Source organism: Hyalella azteca, unplaced genomic scaffold (genome assembly GCF_000764305.2).
Source record: "Hyalella azteca isolate HAZT.00-mixed unplaced genomic scaffold, Hazt_2.0.2 contig9708, whole genome shotgun sequence".
Taxonomy (NCBI): domain Eukaryota; kingdom Metazoa; phylum Arthropoda; class Malacostraca; order Amphipoda; family Hyalellidae; genus Hyalella; species Hyalella azteca.
The window spans coordinates 816974-837145 of record NW_025939770.1 but is presented as its reverse complement, the minus strand read 5'-3'; the positions used below and the strand labels follow the sequence as shown (position 1 = coordinate 837145).

General features: G+C 37.0%; 1 protein-coding gene across 1 annotated transcript in view; it reads right to left on the bottom strand.

Annotated features, from left to right (window-relative positions):
* Positions 1-235: 235 nt before the first annotated feature.
* The window catches only part of LOC108665607 (glutamate receptor ionotropic, kainate 2), a 79532-nt gene continuing 59595 nt past the window's right edge, over positions 236-20172 (bottom strand). The window contains exons 11-22 of the mRNA XM_047882126.1: positions 14090-14242; positions 13022-13134; positions 12716-12815; positions 11490-11696; positions 10788-10872; positions 10184-10322; positions 7064-7198; positions 6239-6436; positions 5106-5338; positions 3497-3664; positions 1842-2201; positions 236-1481 (exon numbers count right to left, since the gene is read on the bottom strand). Of these exons, the coding sequence (XP_047738082.1) occupies positions 3537-3664; positions 5106-5338; positions 6239-6436; positions 7064-7198; positions 10184-10322; positions 10788-10872; positions 11490-11696; positions 12716-12815; positions 13022-13134; positions 14090-14242 (1491 nt within the window). The 3' untranslated portion in view covers positions 236-1481; positions 1842-2201; positions 3497-3536. The remainder of the gene's footprint in view (positions 1482-1841; positions 2202-3496; positions 3665-5105; positions 5339-6238; positions 6437-7063; positions 7199-10183; positions 10323-10787; positions 10873-11489; positions 11697-12715; positions 12816-13021; positions 13135-14089; positions 14243-20172) is intronic.

Sequence of the window (20172 nt, the reverse complement as noted above, 5' to 3'; positions counted from 1 at the left end):
CAATTCTGAATAATGCTGACTGATTTGCATGTGAGGTTACGGAGTTTGAGCCGGCAGCATGAATATTCATCCAATAAGCGTACAAAAGACTCGTTCTGAATAGATCGCGACACAAGTCAAAAACTTGAAAGCGTTTGTTACCATCAACCTAACCTTAATTTTCTGGATGAAAATATTGCTACAGAGACAAATTTATCAAATTGTAGTAACAGGATAAATATACCATTAGAGGACACGCGTTTTTATTAACACCGTGAACTGTTTTTTGACATATTGGGAGAATCTGGTGAACACAGATGCTATGATCAGATTGCTCACTATTGGTGGTGTGGGTGAAGAATTTATTGGTACTTGTAATTTTTAGGCAGGTTTCATTAATTTCATTATTTTTCTGCTCATTTGACAAGAAAGAATACAAATTATGTTTTTAAATAGTTTGAAAATCTATTAAGGCTTATTTATTATAAGCATTAAGTATAAATTCAAGCAGACTTTTTAAGTTAAAGATCATTAGTTTAGGAGCTGAGGATTTTTGTTCTCAAATTTATGAATGCCAAAGACGTTCGCACAAATTTCCTAATAATCAATTCCAACTTTAAATTTTTGTGCAACACTAATAGAGGAACACGTATTTTAGCTAGTCAACACTGAAAATTTCTACACATATTTGTTAAACCAAAGAGGTGTCGTCCTATTAAAACAATCATTTAAAACGTAGTAGATATATATAATTTTTCGCAACGAACAGTGAAATTAAGGAAAGGTTGTTAATATTGACTGGGAATGGACAAAAATGTGAAATATGGAATGTAGTATTTGAAAAAATGAAAGAATAAAGTTCGACCTATTACTTTAAGAGTTTCACGAATAAGCATTCTGTAATTTAGTTAACGTATAGAAACGTATGGCAAAGTTTTTGCTCATCGCAAGCTGTTATGTTTGTTGATCTTTCGGCGGTCTCACTACGTTCATCTGAAAATTTACAATCTAGATTTCATACATACATAAACATCACATTTAAAGGACGCAACACAATCCAATTTGTGACCATCATTTTACAAGAGAATCGAGGCCGGAGGAGGTGGAACACCAAATTTTTCAGTGAGATCTGGACCCTTCATTTCAGGGCACCTGCTCAAAGGCTCCACAGATTTGACGCCTTGCGCCGAATGTTCCGCTAATAAATTTGTTCTAGAAGAAGATGATGTTAAGCCAGTACGATTCTTTGGCGACACTGATGTCAAATTCCCCATTTCTGAGGAATAAATCGTGTCATTGATGTTTCTTCTTGGTAGTGTCGATGAATTGTTTCCCATTTTAGAAATCGAGATATGGCTGGCCGGGCTTGGATCCTTGAAGGTGCTCGTCTGGACTCTGGATATCGTCGTTGCTCCTATCGTGGTTGGCGAAATTGTATATGTGTCCATGGGAGACGCAAGTCGTTGCGAACAATGAGGGGCGTGGCTAGAAGTGGGCTCCTGCTGTCGAGATAAGTTTACAATGAATGATTTACTTCCTCCACAATGACATTTTTTCTTCTTCAGCATAAATCTGAAAACGAAATTATTCATATGGATAGCTAACTTTGATTCACCTTAAAAAATGTTCAGTCTTAGAGGAGTCCATTAGCATTTCCTCAACAGTCGCGGTAAGCGTGAATAGTTCAGGTATGAAATTGCGAGTTTTTCCTTTTTGGGTTTTAAAAAGCGTTTTGCATACATCGGTGCTTCAGCAAATGGTACGAAATGAAAGTAATAATGATAGACCAACAAATAATGATGAAGTGATAATTACAAAGAGAAATTTTGGGGTAAAGTAATACGTGTTGCATAGGAACTTACTTGAAAGTGCCCGAATGAGGTCATCTGGTCGACGTCCAATCTCGATTCATGAGGGTTTTGGTGCAGATAAGTAACATCACTTGGTTGTCTTAGCTGCATTAGGTGTTGATTATAGTTACTACTCTGAGTATGATGTACGGGAGGAATCTGCTGCAGCATTTTGGTGCAATATCCTGAACCATCGCATGCAGCCGGTGACTGAGCTTCAGACAACTGAGGCAGGTCCAAAGTTGGTACGACGAAGTCAATGTCGCAAGGCGACTGCGACGACCTGGACTGGTCAGCATCGAGCTTCTTGCCGACCGAAGGACAACAAAATGCATTGCGCAATGAACGACTCATCTCCGACCAAAATGAGACCTGCAAAAAACGGATGCAAGTTCGCCGATACTCGTCTTTTGGAGGACTGATTATAAATTTAAACAATAAATAAACTGAACCTGCACCCAAAAATTTGTAGAAGTTGAAAAACATAAAATTGGATCTCATGATAATCACGTGTTCGAGTCTGCGAGGATAAGACTACCACACGAATAGGTCTTTTCAACCTTGTCACGATCTAGATTCAAGTTTTAGGCTCTGGCTCAGAATACATCGCTTTTTTATATGTGATGTATGACTAGGTAAAATTTCAAAAAAAAAATGCATTATAGCTCATCAGAATGAACAATTCATTAAAATAGAAAAAGGTTGATGATACTATTCATTATTTATGCAATTATTTCCCTGGTAAACAATTAGGCGTTTATTCTTCCTCAATCGCTAAGATGCATCTCCAGATAATTCATTTTGTGTTTCGGTGGTCATCAACATGGCATCCTCCATATGCTCCAGCTACTGATGTCTGCCAGACAGCAGACGCCTAGTCGCTGGGTTGGATGCTTTCTTTGGCCATGTTAACTCGTTTGTTCCTTGTGACAGAAACTTAGCATAGTACCTCAAATTGATATAATTTCTCAGACGCCATCGACCGTAAACCAAACTATCAAGTCCCAATCTAGTATACAAAACATTAAGAATGCTGGCGTAGTCGAACTATACTTAAATTGTCGATAGGTGAAATTTGTGCCTAACCTGCTGAAGCATTGGCCACATGGGTCCTCTATCACTATCAGATGTCTGGCTGTCACTGCCCGGTACTTCAAAAGTCTTTATATCTTTCATTTCCGTTTAGGATGCCAGCCATTTATCACGCTCTCCGAAATTTCTCAGTACCCAAGTCACTTTTTTATTTAGCTGTAGCCGAAGCACAATTGCCTCCTCCATAATCCTGATGTGTTATATGCTCTACTTTCACCTTCAGCTGCCCAACAACCGTTTGGTTGCACCAGAAGTCCTGACACACTCTGGGGCCTCATAATCAAAAATCGTTAGGAGGTCGAAAATCCGTCAGCCAATTGCCGATTGCATTTCAAGCGAAACCCACAATACATAGGCTAAAAATTATCCGTTATGCGTTCTTATGCCGCTTTTTAGCGCATTTTCTCATTTATGGAAAAAATGCTTTGTTGTGCTCGCCATTTCCGTCCGTCTGTCCGTCTGTCTGTCCGTCCGTGACTTCACATTTTCGTCAACGAGAAAATGCGCTCTCTTTCACTCACTGCAGTGAGTACTGAGTTATATTTTTGATAGTACGGCCCCAAGTCCATTGTCACCTGCTGGCGTACGGCCACGGCCCGCGTCCTCCAGAAGAGTTCAGTGAGCGCGACCAGCACGGCAGCGGCCATGCCCACCCCGATACCAGCGGCGGCGCAGGTCGCGCAGTTTGCCGGACTCCTGCAGCCGCAGCACCGCGTCGTTCACCAGCGCGCGGTACGGCGAACCTTCCAGTCCACAAATAACTCTTTATAATTGCTACAATTAAATTGATAGGCGAAACTCCAATTCCATAAATAACTCATTATAATAGCTACAATTACCGGTGGATTGATAGACGAAACTCCAATTCCACAAATAACGCATTATAATTGCAACAATTAAATGGAGAGGGGAACCTCCAATTTCATAAATAATTCATTCTAATTTCGAAAATTAAATTAATTGGCTAAACTTTTGCAGGAAAAATTACTTGGTCTACTTTAAGCATTCAATTGATCGGTGAATCTTCCATTTCACAAATAACTCATTTTAATTGCTACAAATAAATTGATAGGCGAAACTCCGATTCCATAAATAATTCATTCTAATTTAAAAAATTCAACTAATTGGCTAAATTTTTATGGGGAAAATTATTTGATCTACTTTCAACATTCAATTGATCGGCGAATCTCCTATTTCACAAATAACTAATTTTAATTGTAACAATTAAATTGATAGATAAAATTTTACTCTACAAATAACTTCCTTTACTTTCAATGCTAAAATTGAAAGATTTAGCTTTCATTCCAAAAATTACTTCGACAATCATCGTTAATATAGTGCGTGTATTAACTATTAATTTTTGGTTATAATTTCAAGTGTTTAGTGGTGGGCTGTTTTCATGTCTCCTTATGGTAATTCATTGCACATTTTGCTGGTGCAATAGTTTTTCACAGAAATAAATTTTATATTTTAACGTACAATCAAATTATGAACGTTCTTTCATTCTGCTCTTTTGTGTTGGCAAATGATGTAAAACTTTGAAATAAGCATTAAATAGCGTTGAAAATATTGGCTGAATAATAGTCATGTCTGGGCATTCGTTTTCGATGGCATAACTAAGCCGCAATCTCTTGCACTGTAACTGTCTCAAACATATGTATAAAAATACTCCGAATATTGTGAAAATGGTTCGACTTTATTGTCTAGGCTCATCAGATGTCATAGTCGTGACGCAATCTACTTTTCAGAACTTGCTCTTAAAGATGAACAGATAAGTTTCTGTACTAATCTTCTGATTTTTAACGATAAACATACCGGTCTCAAAGTTATTCTATGAAAGATTAATTAATGTGTATGAACTCGCGCGTTTATAAGTTATACCAAAATATTTGACTAGTTATGTCTTAATTATCAGTGGATGAACTAACGCGTCTATAAGTATAACAAAAAATTTGACTAGTTATGTCTTAATTTTCGGTGGATGAACTAACGCGTCTATAAGTATAACAAAAAATTTGACTAGTTATGTCTTAATTTTCGGTGGATGAACTAATGCGTCTATAAGTATAACAAAAAAGGTGACTAGTCTAGTCTTAATTTTCGGTGGATGAACTCACGCGTCTATAAGTTTTAACAAAAAATTTGACTAGTTATGTCTTAATAATTATCGATGTATGGACTCACCCGATGGCAGAGCGATGCCGTAACCTTTAGCATCGAGCAGCCCTCCCACTTGCGTGAGGCGACAGTCTCGTTCCGTCACATACTCGATGCTGGAAGACTCCATGAGGAACGCGTACTGGCCGTTGCCACGCAGCACGCGGTCCACTCCTTCTTGGTTGCTGCTCGTGTACACTGACGGCCTCTGAGACTCCATGAACGCAAACATCTTCTGGTACGTCGGAACTTTCGATGTGCTAATAAATTGGACAGAAAAATCGTTGTTAATTGAATGAAACTAATAACTGATATAAATTTAGGCTTTTTGATAAAACTAGAAATTATATCTGAAGAATTTTCGAACATAAAGTAAAATTTTTGTAAACTAGTATAATTTTTTCATTCCCAATGTAAACCTTCTAGTAAACCTAACTCCACTCGTCCCCAATCAAAATCGAAGCCCTGACCGGGACGTGTCAATTATTGCTTTCAACCCAAACTGAGAAAGCAGCTTCAGGTTTTCTCACCCTCGCTGTTCTTTATAAAGCGCTGACAGAAGTGGCGATTCATCGATGAGCCACCTACAATCTTTCTGGCCCTAGGGCCCAACTACAACTTCCAAGTCTAATTCTTTACTTTTTTCGAACGAACTTTGAGAAACTTCCAATTCTTGAAATTTTTTGCCACAAATATTATTGGATTCCACCATACTTTTAAATTAATTAATAATTGAATATTTATTAAGATTTCTCAATTCCATATAAATACTTATACTCGAACTACTTTCTGTTGAAGTCGAATATAATTTGATCAAGCAGTATTCATTGATAATAAAATCAATTTTATTGATCAATTACAAGAATCAATATAAGCCATAAGATAGTACTAAATATTTGTGATGATGTCAAAACATTACCTGAAGAAATTCCACGTGGGCCCCCACAACGTGATTCGTACTTTATCTTGGCCTAATCGACAGACCCGAAGAGACCATGCGCTTATATTCATCTGTACCATCATGCACTAACCTGAAGAAATTCCACGTGGATCCGCCATAGAGGGATCCGTACTTGATCTTGGTCTGCGCTGCGAGATCCTCGGCAGACTCGATGGGAGAGACCATGCGCTTATATTCGTCTCTACCATCATGCACTAACCTGAAGAAATTCCACGTGGATCCGCCATAGAGGGATCCGTACTTGATCTTGGTCTGCGCCGCGAGATCCTCGGCAGACTCGATGGGAGAGACCATGCGCTCGACGGTCAGGAACGCTGCGAGGTTGGCCGTGTACGACGAGATCATGATCAGCGTGAAGAACCACCACAGCGTTGCTAATATTCTTGTTGAGTATGCCCTGTGGAGAACCGTAGGTACCCAAGCTTATTTATACTGACGATAGAGATCCTTAAAGTAATAATTTGGATTGGAATTCGATTATATAATTATTTTCAGTGAATGTAAGGAGTTGGGTCATCATCAATCTCCATGTTAAATTTCTTAAACTTAAACTAAAGATTTTTGTGCATTCCCTTACAATTCATCTATTATTTTAGCCTACGTACACGTACTTTGTATTCATCTTCTCTTAATTAAACTTAATGATGATTATCTTACATCGCTACATCAGTCGCATTTCAAATGCCTTGTAATAAACTCTTAAGAATTCCAATATAACCATTAATGTTTGCTAAGATCAATTTCGTAATTTTCTAATTTGAATTTCAACTTACTTATCTACACTTCATCTCTAATCACTTGCATGCAAGCATCACAGGTTTCTATCCTTCGTTCACATGGGAGATCATGAAGGTGCTGATTAGATTAGGGCATGGATACTACAACCAACAGGGCTGGGAGCGCACTGTCAATGTGGCGATCTCAGCTAAATTTTGTACCCCCTATAGGCTATACCTGTTCTGTACCTAAACATTTAGCCATGTTATTGTTATCATAAACGCATAAAATTGTCATTAACGCTCACCTCGGATGCTGCTCAGTGCCTTGCTGCAGGAGACTGCCCACGATAAACCACAGCGAGTTGCCCAGGTTGAATTGAGGGACGGAACTCGGTCCCTCGGATCCTTTGTCGTTGCTCTTATCCTCGTACGGAGTAATTCTTTTCCAGGCAAAATTCATATAATCAAAATATATAAAGTTGATATTTCGGTTTAAATATCTGGAGTTTTAAAAATTTCTTGCGTGGCCCTGCTAATCCAATTTAACTGCAACGTACTTAATTTAAGACAATAATGGGAGAAAATATAAAAAATCAAAACGATTTTGCTTTCTGCCTTCTGAAATGTAACTACCTAAGTAACAAACCAATTTCCGTATGTTATACACAAAAGAAAAACCATACAAATTCCAGGAATTTATGGAATTCTGTAAATGGATTTATTGTGCGCCAAAATGCTAACACGTTGAGTGCGGGACGACCCACCAGGGTTGCCAAATGGCCTAAAAACGCCAAGTCCGCAGAAAAAGGCCTATAATTCAATATTTACGAAAAAAAATTTATAGGTTCCGGTGTAAAATTGAAATTTTTATTATTTCGGTACATTTCTAAATTTAATAAGGAAGTACTGACGTCATAACATTTTTGCCGGACAACGCAATTAAAAAACTAAGTTGCGGAATTTGTCCGGAAAAAAAGACTTTGCAACCCACCGCTAGGCCGTGTCGCACTCACCGTATAAAACATTTATGAACAAGTTAAAAATATTTAAGATTCTGGGTGAAATAAATGTTTCCAAGCTTTTTATATTATAGGATGATCTTTCGCATGAAAAGCTCCAATGCACCATACCGACATATTCATATTAATGCTAAAACTAAGTGAAAACAATCACATAATAATTAATTAATAACGTTATAAGCAATTTACTTCTTGGTTTCGTGGTTTGAAGCAAATTTTAAATTAAACTTGAATTTTATACAAATTTCTTTTTAAAATAATTTTTCCTTTTAGGAATCGTTTTCTGAGTGAAGCAAGTTCGCAATTTCCTTTTAAATTCCCTACTTTCTCTCCTATGTCAACAACGATGACAAATTGTATAATGCAGTTAGAAAAACTTCCTTGAAAGTCAACATAAATGAGATCCTGAACTTTCCAAAACTGGCCGAGCCTGTCACATGATTTATTTTTCTTCGGACAAAAGCTGGCCTTTGTGAGCAACACATGCATACGTAATTCGCTTCGCCAGTCAATTGAACCAAGATTCAGTTGACCTGTAGAGTGAAGAACTGCCTGGATTCTGCAGAGAACGTCTCTGATTGAAGGAGGTACACTTGAAGACATAGAACGAGCCGCAGTTTTATATGGTTTGGAAAAACTGCATTGAGAGCGACGTAGGAGCAGCGGCGCAATACGTAGATTCCATACGAATAAATGTATTTATTATTAATTTAAGATTACAGTCACCTTCAACGTGACCTCGTAATGGCATTCATGGGGCATTAATTGGTACGGGATTACATCACAGAGTGACATTATTTATAAGTTAAATATCTGTTAATCAATGCTGTGGTAAGTATGGTTGGTCTTAAAAATTTTGATTAATGCTGGTTTCAAATTTTTTGAATCCATTCTGCTTCAGCAGAAAATTCATACTGTACACATACATACATATTCTTGGTCTAAACTTTTATCACATGTGTTACCAATTGAAATGATCCGTAATTAACTACGATGAAAATGATACTACACTAATCTATGAATTTTGATTGAAATTTTAAATTCACGACGTGTCCGAAAATAAGTCGAGATTTATGTGTGGTATTTTACATTTTTTCTTACCATTGTACATAGCTTCTATTACCATAGTACATGTGACGAAGTTTTATTAATAATTTCTGCCGATAACGCGGGTTTGCCGGAAGATTGCATATCTAAGATTGAGGTCATGAGCGGCTTTTCTGAACTATTCAGTGGAAGGGCCTTGAGAGATACATTCATCGCCAGTAGTATACAATGATGTCAATAAGTACTTTAAAAACTTAAAGTTTCGGAAATTTAAAAAGTCATAGAAATGTTATGCATGTTATGTTTTTATGTATCAGCTATATTATATATCAGCTATGTTTTATATATCAGCACATACGAGAAACTGATTCATGGTGACAAGTGCGTTGCTGGATTTTTATTTGTTAAAACTTTTGGAAATTTTATCAATAGACTCGAAGAATTGTGAATATTATTATTTTTTAAACGTACGGTAACAAAATGTCTTCAAATTAAATTGCTCTGCTACTTTATTTCACATATGCACTCGTCAGAAAGGTGTTTTTACTGGGATAACTCAAACTTACGAAAAGGCACTGGTGTTATAACGAGAGTATATTAACCTTAATGTACAAATGAGAGAGATTTTTGCCATAATATTTAAATCCAATAGGACAGTCATCCACAATTTAACATTTTGAGCTCCATCAACAACGCTCAACTCAGTGCTAAAACCAGCACAATAAGTTATTACTCTATAATATAAGTAGTATAATTTTAGTTGGGACATTCTGATAATAATCACTAATATCGTTTGCTCCATCAACGAAATCACAACCCACAAAAGTGAATTAAGCCATCGGCTCCTACAAGAGCTTTCTTATAAATTAGAGCTTCCTTATAATACTTATTATCTCAAAAATGTTCCTGGTAAGTTGGACGCCTCCAGCTGCTAGACACCGTCACTTTTATGTCGGTCATAAAAAGAGATTACAAAAAAGGTCAAATCTGTGCGCCATGCGGGTTCATTAGATAGAGGAAAAATGTGCGCCCTGCATTCCTGAGCAGGAGATTGAATTTCCGAATACGCCGCTGAATGCGAACTTGTGGCGCCTTCAGGAGCCACAAGTTCTTCCTTAGAGCGAGCATAGAGCCGAAGAAATAGTATTGGTGCGGTTTATGTCATAGTGCGGAACAAACAAATCCTGCACTGCAGATACATTAATATGATAAATAGATACATTTTGCTGGTAACATACTTCATGATACACAGAAATCAGCTTTCTTTAAAGAGAAGATATACACTTGCCGTATTGTAAAAAGGTCGCTAAAATTGAAGTCCCATAATTTGTTAATTAAAAATTAATAGAAGCAGCATACCTGGCGAGCCAGTGCAGAAGGAGGGACACCGCCAGGTAAGCCGTGGCAATATAGAGCCACACGTCCAGGGAGAGCGGCGCCATGAAACTGAAGAAGTTAGGAGCACGTCTGTTGACGCGACGGTACAGGATGCTGATGCCTGAAACACGCCAGTCAAACAAACATATTTTCAATGATTGAATCATAATTCGGAGCTAGGATTAAAGCTGTAAATCTTGTGAATCGGTATTATAATGTAATACTGTTTTTGTGTGCGGCACGAATTTGAGAGATAAATAACGTATATATACGAATGTTTCATTTTGCATTTCTTCGTACTCTTTGAATAGAATGAAATATAAATGTAAATATTTCCATAAACCCAACTCAGCTTTTACTCTGATGCGCTTTAAAAACAGCGCAGTATGCAGCAGAGATTCTGGACATTTTCAAAGTAGACTACAATTCATTGAGGTAAAAATACGTAATTACTTATTATAAATCATGCTTTGATTGTGAATGGCACAATTGGCACATGTATTCGATAGCGACTCTATGACTAATGTTTCTTATTCATTCATGGGTGAATTAAACATGAGATTTCTTAAGGTTAACGAAGCCTCACCAAGGTTCATCCAGGGCATCGTGAAATCGACCACCTGCTCGCGCTCGTAGGTGATGGTCAGGTCACCAATGGCCAAGTCTGCCTCCTGCAAGTTGCACGCAAATCCATGTTCACATGCTTGTGCCTTTGTCATAAAACAAAAGAAAAATCTAAATTTAAATTTTATTTCCATGTGTTTCAGAACTCATCTATCTAATCGCGATTAAATTTAAACATGTGTATGATGCATGGGAGATAGAGGCATTAATAAGATATTTCAAAGCATGTGGCAATAAGTTTCTGCTTCTTATAAGAAATTAATGAGCAGGACTCTACTAGCTACTTCATACTATAAACCTTGACCACAAGAAATGTTCTATCAGCATTTTGAAAGCGTCCTTTAGAAGATTAAAAACGAATTTGTATGCTAGTCAAAAGTCTTGTCATCTGCTTGACAAGAAATTGAATCTTGAAAAATGAAAAGTGTATTCAAATTACGAGGATCTGAAGATGGATCTCGTAATTTGGGTCTTGAGATGATAGAACTCAATATCTAACTTAAATATGAAAATATACAGACGACTTTGAGAGTTGCGAAAGATGTAGAGATTTCATTTCAAATGAGGAATTCGTTGTGAGAATTCAGCTGTTTTCTCAACTCTTGAAAACTCGTTGGCTAAATTTCAACTGGGATCTAGGATATGCAAAGTTTTGAGCCAGAACCTGTTCAAGGAGTTCTCCTATCATGCCCGTCCACTTCTCGGTGGCAGGATCGTATTTGCCGTGTTGGCCATCCTTCGCCAGGCGTAATGTGAAGGCAAACCCCAGCGACTTGGCAATCTCCCGCAGCAAGTCCACGCTGAAGCCTTCAAAGCGGCTATTGCCTTCCAGATTTTCTTCAGATGGTTTCAGCATCGCGTACGGGGCTGCCTGCGTATCCACGCACACAAAATTCAAACTTTAAGATTGATTAATGCCTGAAAAATCAGGAATACTCCATGAAATCAAGAACGAGCCGATAATAGATCCACGGTAGACTATATATCTAGAACTATGAACTGGCGAAAGATTTTGAATAACGCGTTTTTTGAATGCATGTTATGCCTACTTCAGATAAACATAAATTGGTGTTAAGTATAATATTTTGTCAACATTTGAAAAAAAAGATTATCAATGAACCTCAAAACTTTGTAAACTGTATTAATGCAGCCTATTGATAATTTAACACTTTGACTGCGATTGCTTCATCTCGTACGATTATTTCATTTGTTGTAGGTACTATTATGAAACAAGATTGCCAGACAGTCTTTTTTTCCTGACAAATTCCGCGATTTAGTTTTTGTCAATTGCGTCGGCCGGCTAAAATTTATGATAGGGGTACTTCCTAGTTAAATTTAAATGAGAGGGAAATGGAATTTTTATACCGGAACATAAAAATATACAAGTATATATTGAGTTATAGACCTTTTTTGGCGTTTTAGGTTCGCGGACTTTGCCATATTTTAGGCCAGCTGGCAACCGTGAATTATGCACCACTACGTCCTGAAGAAATACATTTCGTGGTACACATATGGCCCAATACGCGGGGAACGTGTTAAGGTATTCTTAAATCAAATATTACGGCACTACATCCCAGGAAACAGAATAGTGAGTGTAGCGATACTTGATGCTGACGATATTATCTAAGTACCATGAATATTGAGTCTCGGGTCTTTTCACGTTTGGGAGGCGCAGGAAAGTTTCGTAACGCCACCAATTCTTTTGCACACAAAATTTGGATTTCAGATATACCGTCGTGATTCTGATACTGACTGTTTTTTATCGAAAGAAAAATACGTTTTAAGTGTGAATAGCGAACTTCTAAATGATATTTATTAAAAAATAACTCTTATATCTTGAAAGCAATTGGTTTTTAAATTCCTCTACAGAATATTTCAAGAGTAACTTACGAGTACAGTCGTGGCCACAAGTGTTCTGTTGCTCAGTGGCGATAAATTTCGCTGAGAAGAATGGATGCGAGAGAACGAAACTCCTTCTTTGCCACTCCAGCTAAAGGAAAAGCATTAAGTAAGTCCAGCTCTCATTAGCACCTTGAGAAACTAAATGTATGCCTAAAAAAATCTATTAGAAATTTATATTTTAAGCAAATAGCGTCAAGACCACTTCGACACTACCGCCTACACAGCTATATTATTATCAAAAATATAAGTACTGATGAATTAATTTTTTTACATTTTAGTGAACGCTTCTCTTACCGTCCAACTTTCATGAGTCCGGCTTTAGTCAACTCGATGACGTCCAGTGCGACGTCTTTCCTGAACCCTGCCTCGTCGAATCGTATGAGACCGCTGAGGCCACTCAGCTGAACCTGAGTTCCAATACAATGAATTTATATTCAATAATGAATTTCTATTCAATAATCATTATTATTATGACACACACATCTTCCCAGAGAAGTTCTGATTGACCTTTTATTTTTCCATCTTGAAGCTTGGCAGCACTGAACTGGTCATGAGAGGTTCTTCCTAATCCTTCATTTTGTTGACAATAGAAACATCGCGATTTTTTATTTCGGCCCATTTTCTTATTCTCTCCAAACTCACCGTCTGTTTTTTTGTGAAATATAGCATAAAATTTATCGAATAACATAAATAATATTCAGCTTTGCGAAAACCATAAATATTGCTCATGCAATGAGAAATAAACTCATGGGAAATTATTTCTTTAATTTCAAAATTAATGATTTTCTTGCCAACTATCAGGACCACTAAAATGAATATCTTTTTTGTAAGTAGATCAGTTGTATTCAAACAGTAGTGAATAATATTTGCCCTAATTTTATTCACGATTCTGATACAGGTACAATTTACAACTATTAGCAAAGTTTGATGACAATTGACCTACGTACTTCTAATTGTTGATATCAAGAGACCAGCGAGCGGCATTAAACCAGGCAAACTGATCACACCGAACAATGGAAATAAACAATAATATTCATAACCCGATTGATTGGAGTAGAGGCAATTTCTGCGCCATATCTTTACGCAACCGCTTCACGTACTTTACTTTACTTTACTATATTCCATAAAATAATAATTACTTTAATCCCGACTAATTGGCAAGGTAGTCTAATTCATTCTACAATATTACGTAAATAGGCAGATCATAGATAGTGACCATAGATAGGGCGCATCAACTCTGAGTATTTGGCGAGTCAGCAATGGAAAGCAATAACTTTTATCACACGACTTATAGGAGATTTAGATCATTTCTGCGCCAATATTGTATTAACATATAAATTGTGACGATGTAATGGGACGTACCCACTTCATGTACTTGGCGAGAGCGCTGCCGTGCTGCCACACCCGCTCGTCGTCACACGACAGAGGGCTGAACTCGAGGGGTCGTGACCGGCCCAGGTCATCCACAGCCGTCGCTAGGAGCCTCACGGCGTCGTACACCAGCGCCACCTCCGTCTCAAGAAATATAGACATGGGTGGTCAGTTGTTAGTGTCTGGAAAAATATAGACATGGGTGGTCAGTTATTAATGTCTGAAGAAACATAGGCATGGGTGGTCAGTTATTAGTGTCTGAAGAAACATAGGCATGGGTGGTCGATTATTAGTGTCTGGAAAAATATAGACATGGGTGGTCAGTTATTAGTGTCTAAAGAAACATAGGCATGGGTGGTTGATTATTAGTGTCTGGAAAAATATAGACATGGGTAGTCAGTTATTAGTGTCTGCAGAAATATAGACATGGGTGGTCAGTTATTAGTGTCTGTAAAAATATAGACATGGGTGGTCGATTATTAGTGTCTGGAAAAATATAGACATGGGTGGTCAGTTATTAGTGTCTGAAGAAATATAGGCNTCTCTTTTATAAATGAAAAATGATCAAGTCACTCCAAGCTTCTGTGATCTCAGTGCTGGAGCATTCAGAGGAAATCCAAGAAGAAATTGCGTGTCTTTTTGATATATAAAGAACCTTGATAGACGTGAAGCGTTATCGGGAAGGAATTTATATGCAAAATTATGAGTTACTCTTGTTTTGATTTTTGACGAGTAGTCTCTCTCATTTATTTCCTTTTCGTTGCTTTGAACGTTGCAGTCCCAGGTCACGCTAGTACTCAGGCCTTGTAGAGTCTCCATATGATTGCCGAACGCCTCCTGTTGTTTTCATTTGTGCGTCATGTACATAAAACACTTTACATCGATTATTGAAGAAAATTTGGTTATAGATCCGTAACTTACCTCGGCTTTGGCAATATTTTCGACGGCGAGATCTTTGAGCGCTTGTTGCAGGAGAGAAGATCCAGGGTCTATCAAACGCAGAGCCGAAATGTTGCTGCCGCCGTGACGGAACTCCCCGAGCTCCATGGTATGCAAGTCCTATAGCAGTAATTAAAAAATATCTATTTATTTTCATAAATTTAAGTTTTAGTCATCAAAAAATGTCGTCAAAATCTGATATATACAAAAAATCCGCGATTAAAGAATAGTAAAATTTTTCAGTTTAAATAATTACTATGTGACGTTATTTACTAATGAGAAGCAGATAGTAATTGATGATTTCACCATACAGTACCTAGTCTTAAATGTGCTTCAATAGGCAATGTTACATGAAAAAAGCTATTGGAAAACCATTTAGTTTTCTTTCTATTGACGAACAATAATGACATATTTTTTTTAATTCGTACAAAACAATGAGAGGTTATTACTATAAATACATCAAGTTAAATTGCGGTTGAAAAACCTTAACGCTTCAAACAAAAACTAGCCGAAAACGGTGGCTTGAACTAATCCAGAATAGCTTCAGTCGAGTAGAATATTGACTGCTATTTTTGACACAATTTTATTAGAATTTAAAAAAAGACCGAAAAATTTCTTAACGCAAGTTATGCAAAGGCTTGTTAATGAACATTCTTAATGCCAATATAGCAGCATACGCCATCGCCTGTGTTTTAGCAGTGCTTTATCAATAAATTCAAAATAAGACATAACTTTCAAACCGTGTCTACCGAATCATTTTCAAAGTTTTTATTCTCTAATGGAATATTATTACGAAGTGTTCTGTCGCTGAGAGCGAGCAAGAAGAAGTAATATGTCCTAAAAAAAATTTCCCTGATGAATGAGAGCATTGCACTTGGATGATTGAGACTGAAAGCATTGAGATAATGTAAACAAACCTGTATTAATTTAAAAAATCGTAATTTATGATTCTTAATAACACATTTAATGGCTGGCTACACAGCACTTAGACACTCCTGAAATTAGACAAATTAATTTCGCTATGTAATAGATGCTTTGTAAATTGCAGCGATTGTAAAACTGATGCTAGGCCATGTCAAATATTTTGAATAAAATTTATCTTGCATCGTTGTAGGGATCTTAGCTGAATATTCAGGTGTACTGTGGGAAACGGAGGGAGAATAAGAACAATAGTAACTAATGTGTGGGACGTAGATTTAGTTACGGTGTTGACGATCCCGTAGCAGTGTAAGAATTCAGAGCTGACTAGTTGTGGGACCAAAGCAAGGACTAGTTTGGTGAATTCAGACTACTGCAGAGGTATGTGTAACTGTCGATATTTATCAATATTGTAATTATTTGGTGTGTTGATACTATATGTGAGATATCTAGTAGGGAATTACCCGACTAATTGTAAATTTGATTTTGTTCATCTAGGGAGAAGTCAACCCGGATGGAAGATCACAAGAAGCTATCAAGAAGATTCAGTGTTGTGCTTGTTTAGTCTGTTACTGTGTTGCGAGGAACATCTACTGTGCTGTGCCCCAGCTTATGAAAGAAAATAGATCTGTACCCTATAACGATACCCATATATTCACGTTAACTTGTTGAATGTTCTTAATTTAAGTGTTCACTTTTCATTAAAATTAAAATAATTGTGTTAACTCGATCATTATTTAACCTCGGCACGAAAGATCATTACAATCATGTAAAATTATATGCTCTATAATATTAATGAAATCATAATGGATGGGGAGAAGAATATGCAGCGCAAGAATGTTCAAATTTTCAGGAATTTCACAGCACAGCTGACTTTATTATTAAGCTTATGGGTCTAAAATTATTTTTCATTCCACGTTGCCAAATGAAGAAGAATGAAATTTTTCTGCAAGACCAAACGAATCATGTTTTGATAATTTTCTTCAGAACTGAAGCCCCTTTTTTGTCTTCCTTAATTTAGTTGAAGCAGTCATCCAAAAGGCCTTTTTCCTTCGCGCAAATCAAAAACGACAACTCAACAGCCTTAATTGGATTCATTAGGGGAGAAAATAAACTTGTTTGCCCGGAACCGGCGGATCCTAAACTAATTGCCTCACATAAGGAGCATGTGGACGGCTTGGTGAAGATATTGCGGACGTTCTAAACAAATCTCTCGCATTCTATTGAACTGAAAATATCCCAAAACATCGCTAATTGAGTGACAATAAAATACCAGCTGATTAGTTATAAGAGAAAATTGTAGCTGAAAGTATCCCATTATATTAGCAGTAACGGATAATTTTTCGCTAATTGAGCGACAATAAAAATCAGGTGATTAGTTTTACGAGGAAATTGTTACTGATAAAAGGAGCTGTAGCTTTAATATAGAGTTGATTCCACTGACCTGTTTTCTCGGTCTTCGCATGTAGAACGTTCATGCTAAACAATATATTTGATATCGTTAAACTGTAATTTAAATTATCTCATTTCATTGAGTGAGAATTTTGAAATTAATCACCTTCACTTAAATTGAATTCATACTATTTTTTTCCAATGTGTTTTGGTTCATGAATACACAAATTAATAAAATGAATATATGTTTGATATTACCGATGGTTAACACCATTTTCTATCATTGAGCCGATTCTCAATCACCATTGAGAATGTGAGAATCCTAATCTTTGCCTGGCAAATAACGGATAATAAATGTAGCCTTCATTTAATATTCTGTTTAAGGTGCGTAACCGAAGCAGGAAATCCGGTTGGATGCATAATACACTCCAAATATTATGATAATTATTTCAGGTTAAGTTCAAGCTCAAAACTAAGTAAAAGTTCAAGTTAAAATGATCATGTAAGCAGAAATTTAGGGTACATCTTTAGCGAAACTGAACTGAGCGAAAAAAAAAATTTGGATTCACAAAGACGATGATGTTATTCGACTCGTTGAAAAAGCAATCCTATTTGCAATATTGGCGGTAAGTAGGCGATGTTATCCCTACGAGGCTCGAACGAATCGGTACAGGATGCTGATGCCTGAAACACGCCAGTCAAACAAACATATTTCAAGTGAACGAATCATAATTCGGAGCTCGAAGTACAGCTGTAAATCTTGTGAATCGGTCATAGAATACGGGTTTTGTGTGCGGCAGGAATGGGAGAAATGAATAACGTATACAAATGTTTCATTTAGCAGTTCTTCGTACACTTTATGTAGAATGAAACATAATGGAAAAATTGTAATAAACTCAACACAGCTTTAACTACGGTGCGCTTTAATAACAGCGCACTATGCAGCAGAGATTCTGGACAATATCAAAGGAGACTCCGATTCATTAAGTTTAAAATAATTACTAATCATAAATCATGTTTTGAGTGTGAATGGCACATGTTTTTGGTAACGACTCTACGATTAAAGTTTCTTATTCATTATTGAATTAAAGAACAGATTTCTTAAAAAGTTAACGAAGCCTCACCAAGATTCATCCAGGGCATCGTGAAATCTACCACCTGCTCGCGCTCATAGGTGATGGTCAGGTCACCAATGGCCAAGTCTGCCTCCTGCAAATTACACGCGAATGCATCTTCACATATTAGTGTTTAGGTTATAAAACATGCGAAAACTATATATATTAAATTAAATTTTCATGTGTTTCTGAACAAATCTATCTATTCACGATTATATATTTAATGGTGTGTGATATGATGATATGATAGGAGATAGAGGCATTAACATTTGGATCTAGAGATGATAGATCTCAAGATCTAATTTAAATGCGAAAATATACAGATGACTTGGGAGTATTGAGGTCGCGAAAGATGTAGAGATTAATTTTAAAATAGGAATTCATTGTGAAAATTCAGCTGTTTACTCAACTCTCGAAAACTCGATGGCTACATTTCAACCGGAATAAAAAAAATGCAAAGTTTTGAGCCAGAACCTGTTCAAGGAGTTCTCCTATCATGCCCGTCCACTTCTCGGTGGCAGGATCGTATTTGCCGTGTTGGCCGTCCTTCGCGAGGCGTAATGTGAAAGCAAACCCCAGCGACTTGGCAATCTCCCGCAGCAAGTCCACGCTGAAGCCTTCAAAGCGGCTATTGCCTTCCAGATTTTCTTCAGATGGTTTCAGCATCGCGTACGGGGCTGCCTGCGTATCCACGCACACAAAATCTAAACTTAAATATGAGTTGATGCCTGAAAAATCATGAAGACTTCATGAAACCAAGTACGAGATAATATTAGGTTTAATGTAGACTAGATATCTAGAACTATGAACTGGTGAAAGTTTTTGAATAACGCGTTTTTTTAATGTATTTTATGCCTACTTCAGATGAGCACAAATTAGTGTTAAGTATAATATTATGTCAACATTTGAAAAAGAAATTATCAATGAACGGCAAAACTTTGTAAACTTGTATGAATGCAACCTATTGATAATTTAAGGTATTCTTAAATCAAATATTGCGGCACTACATCCCAGGAAACAGAATAATGAGTGCGGCGTTACTTCATGCTGACGATATTATATAAGATACCATGAATATTGAGTCTCGGGTCTTTCTTCTCACGTTTGTGAGGCGCAGGAAAATTTCGTATCGCCATCAATTCTTTTGCACACAAAATTTGGATTTCAGATACCCCTTCGTGATTCTGATCCTGACTGTGATTAATCTAAAATAAATACGTTTCAAGTGTGAATAGCAAACTTCTACATGATATTTATTAAATTATAACGCTTATATCTTGAAAGCAATCGGTTTTTAAATTCCTCTACAGGATATTTCAAGAGTAACTTACGAGTACAGTCGTGGCCACAAGCGTTCTGTTGCTCAGTGGCGATAAATTCCGCTGAGAAGAATGGATGCGAGAGAACGAAACTCCTTCTTTGCCACTCCAGCTAACGGAAAAGCATAAGTTAACTCTCAACAGTACCCTGAGAAACTACATATTTGCCGAAAAAATCTATTATAAATTTATATTTTCAGCAATAATAGCGTTTTCACCACTTCGAGACTACCTCCTGCAGAGCCACATTATTGTCGAAAATATAAATACTGACGAAATAATTTTTATGACATTTTAGTGAACGCTTCTCTTACCGTCCAACCTTCATGAGCCCGGCTTTAGTCAACTCGATGACGTCCAATGCGACGTCTTTCCTGAACCCTGCCTCGTC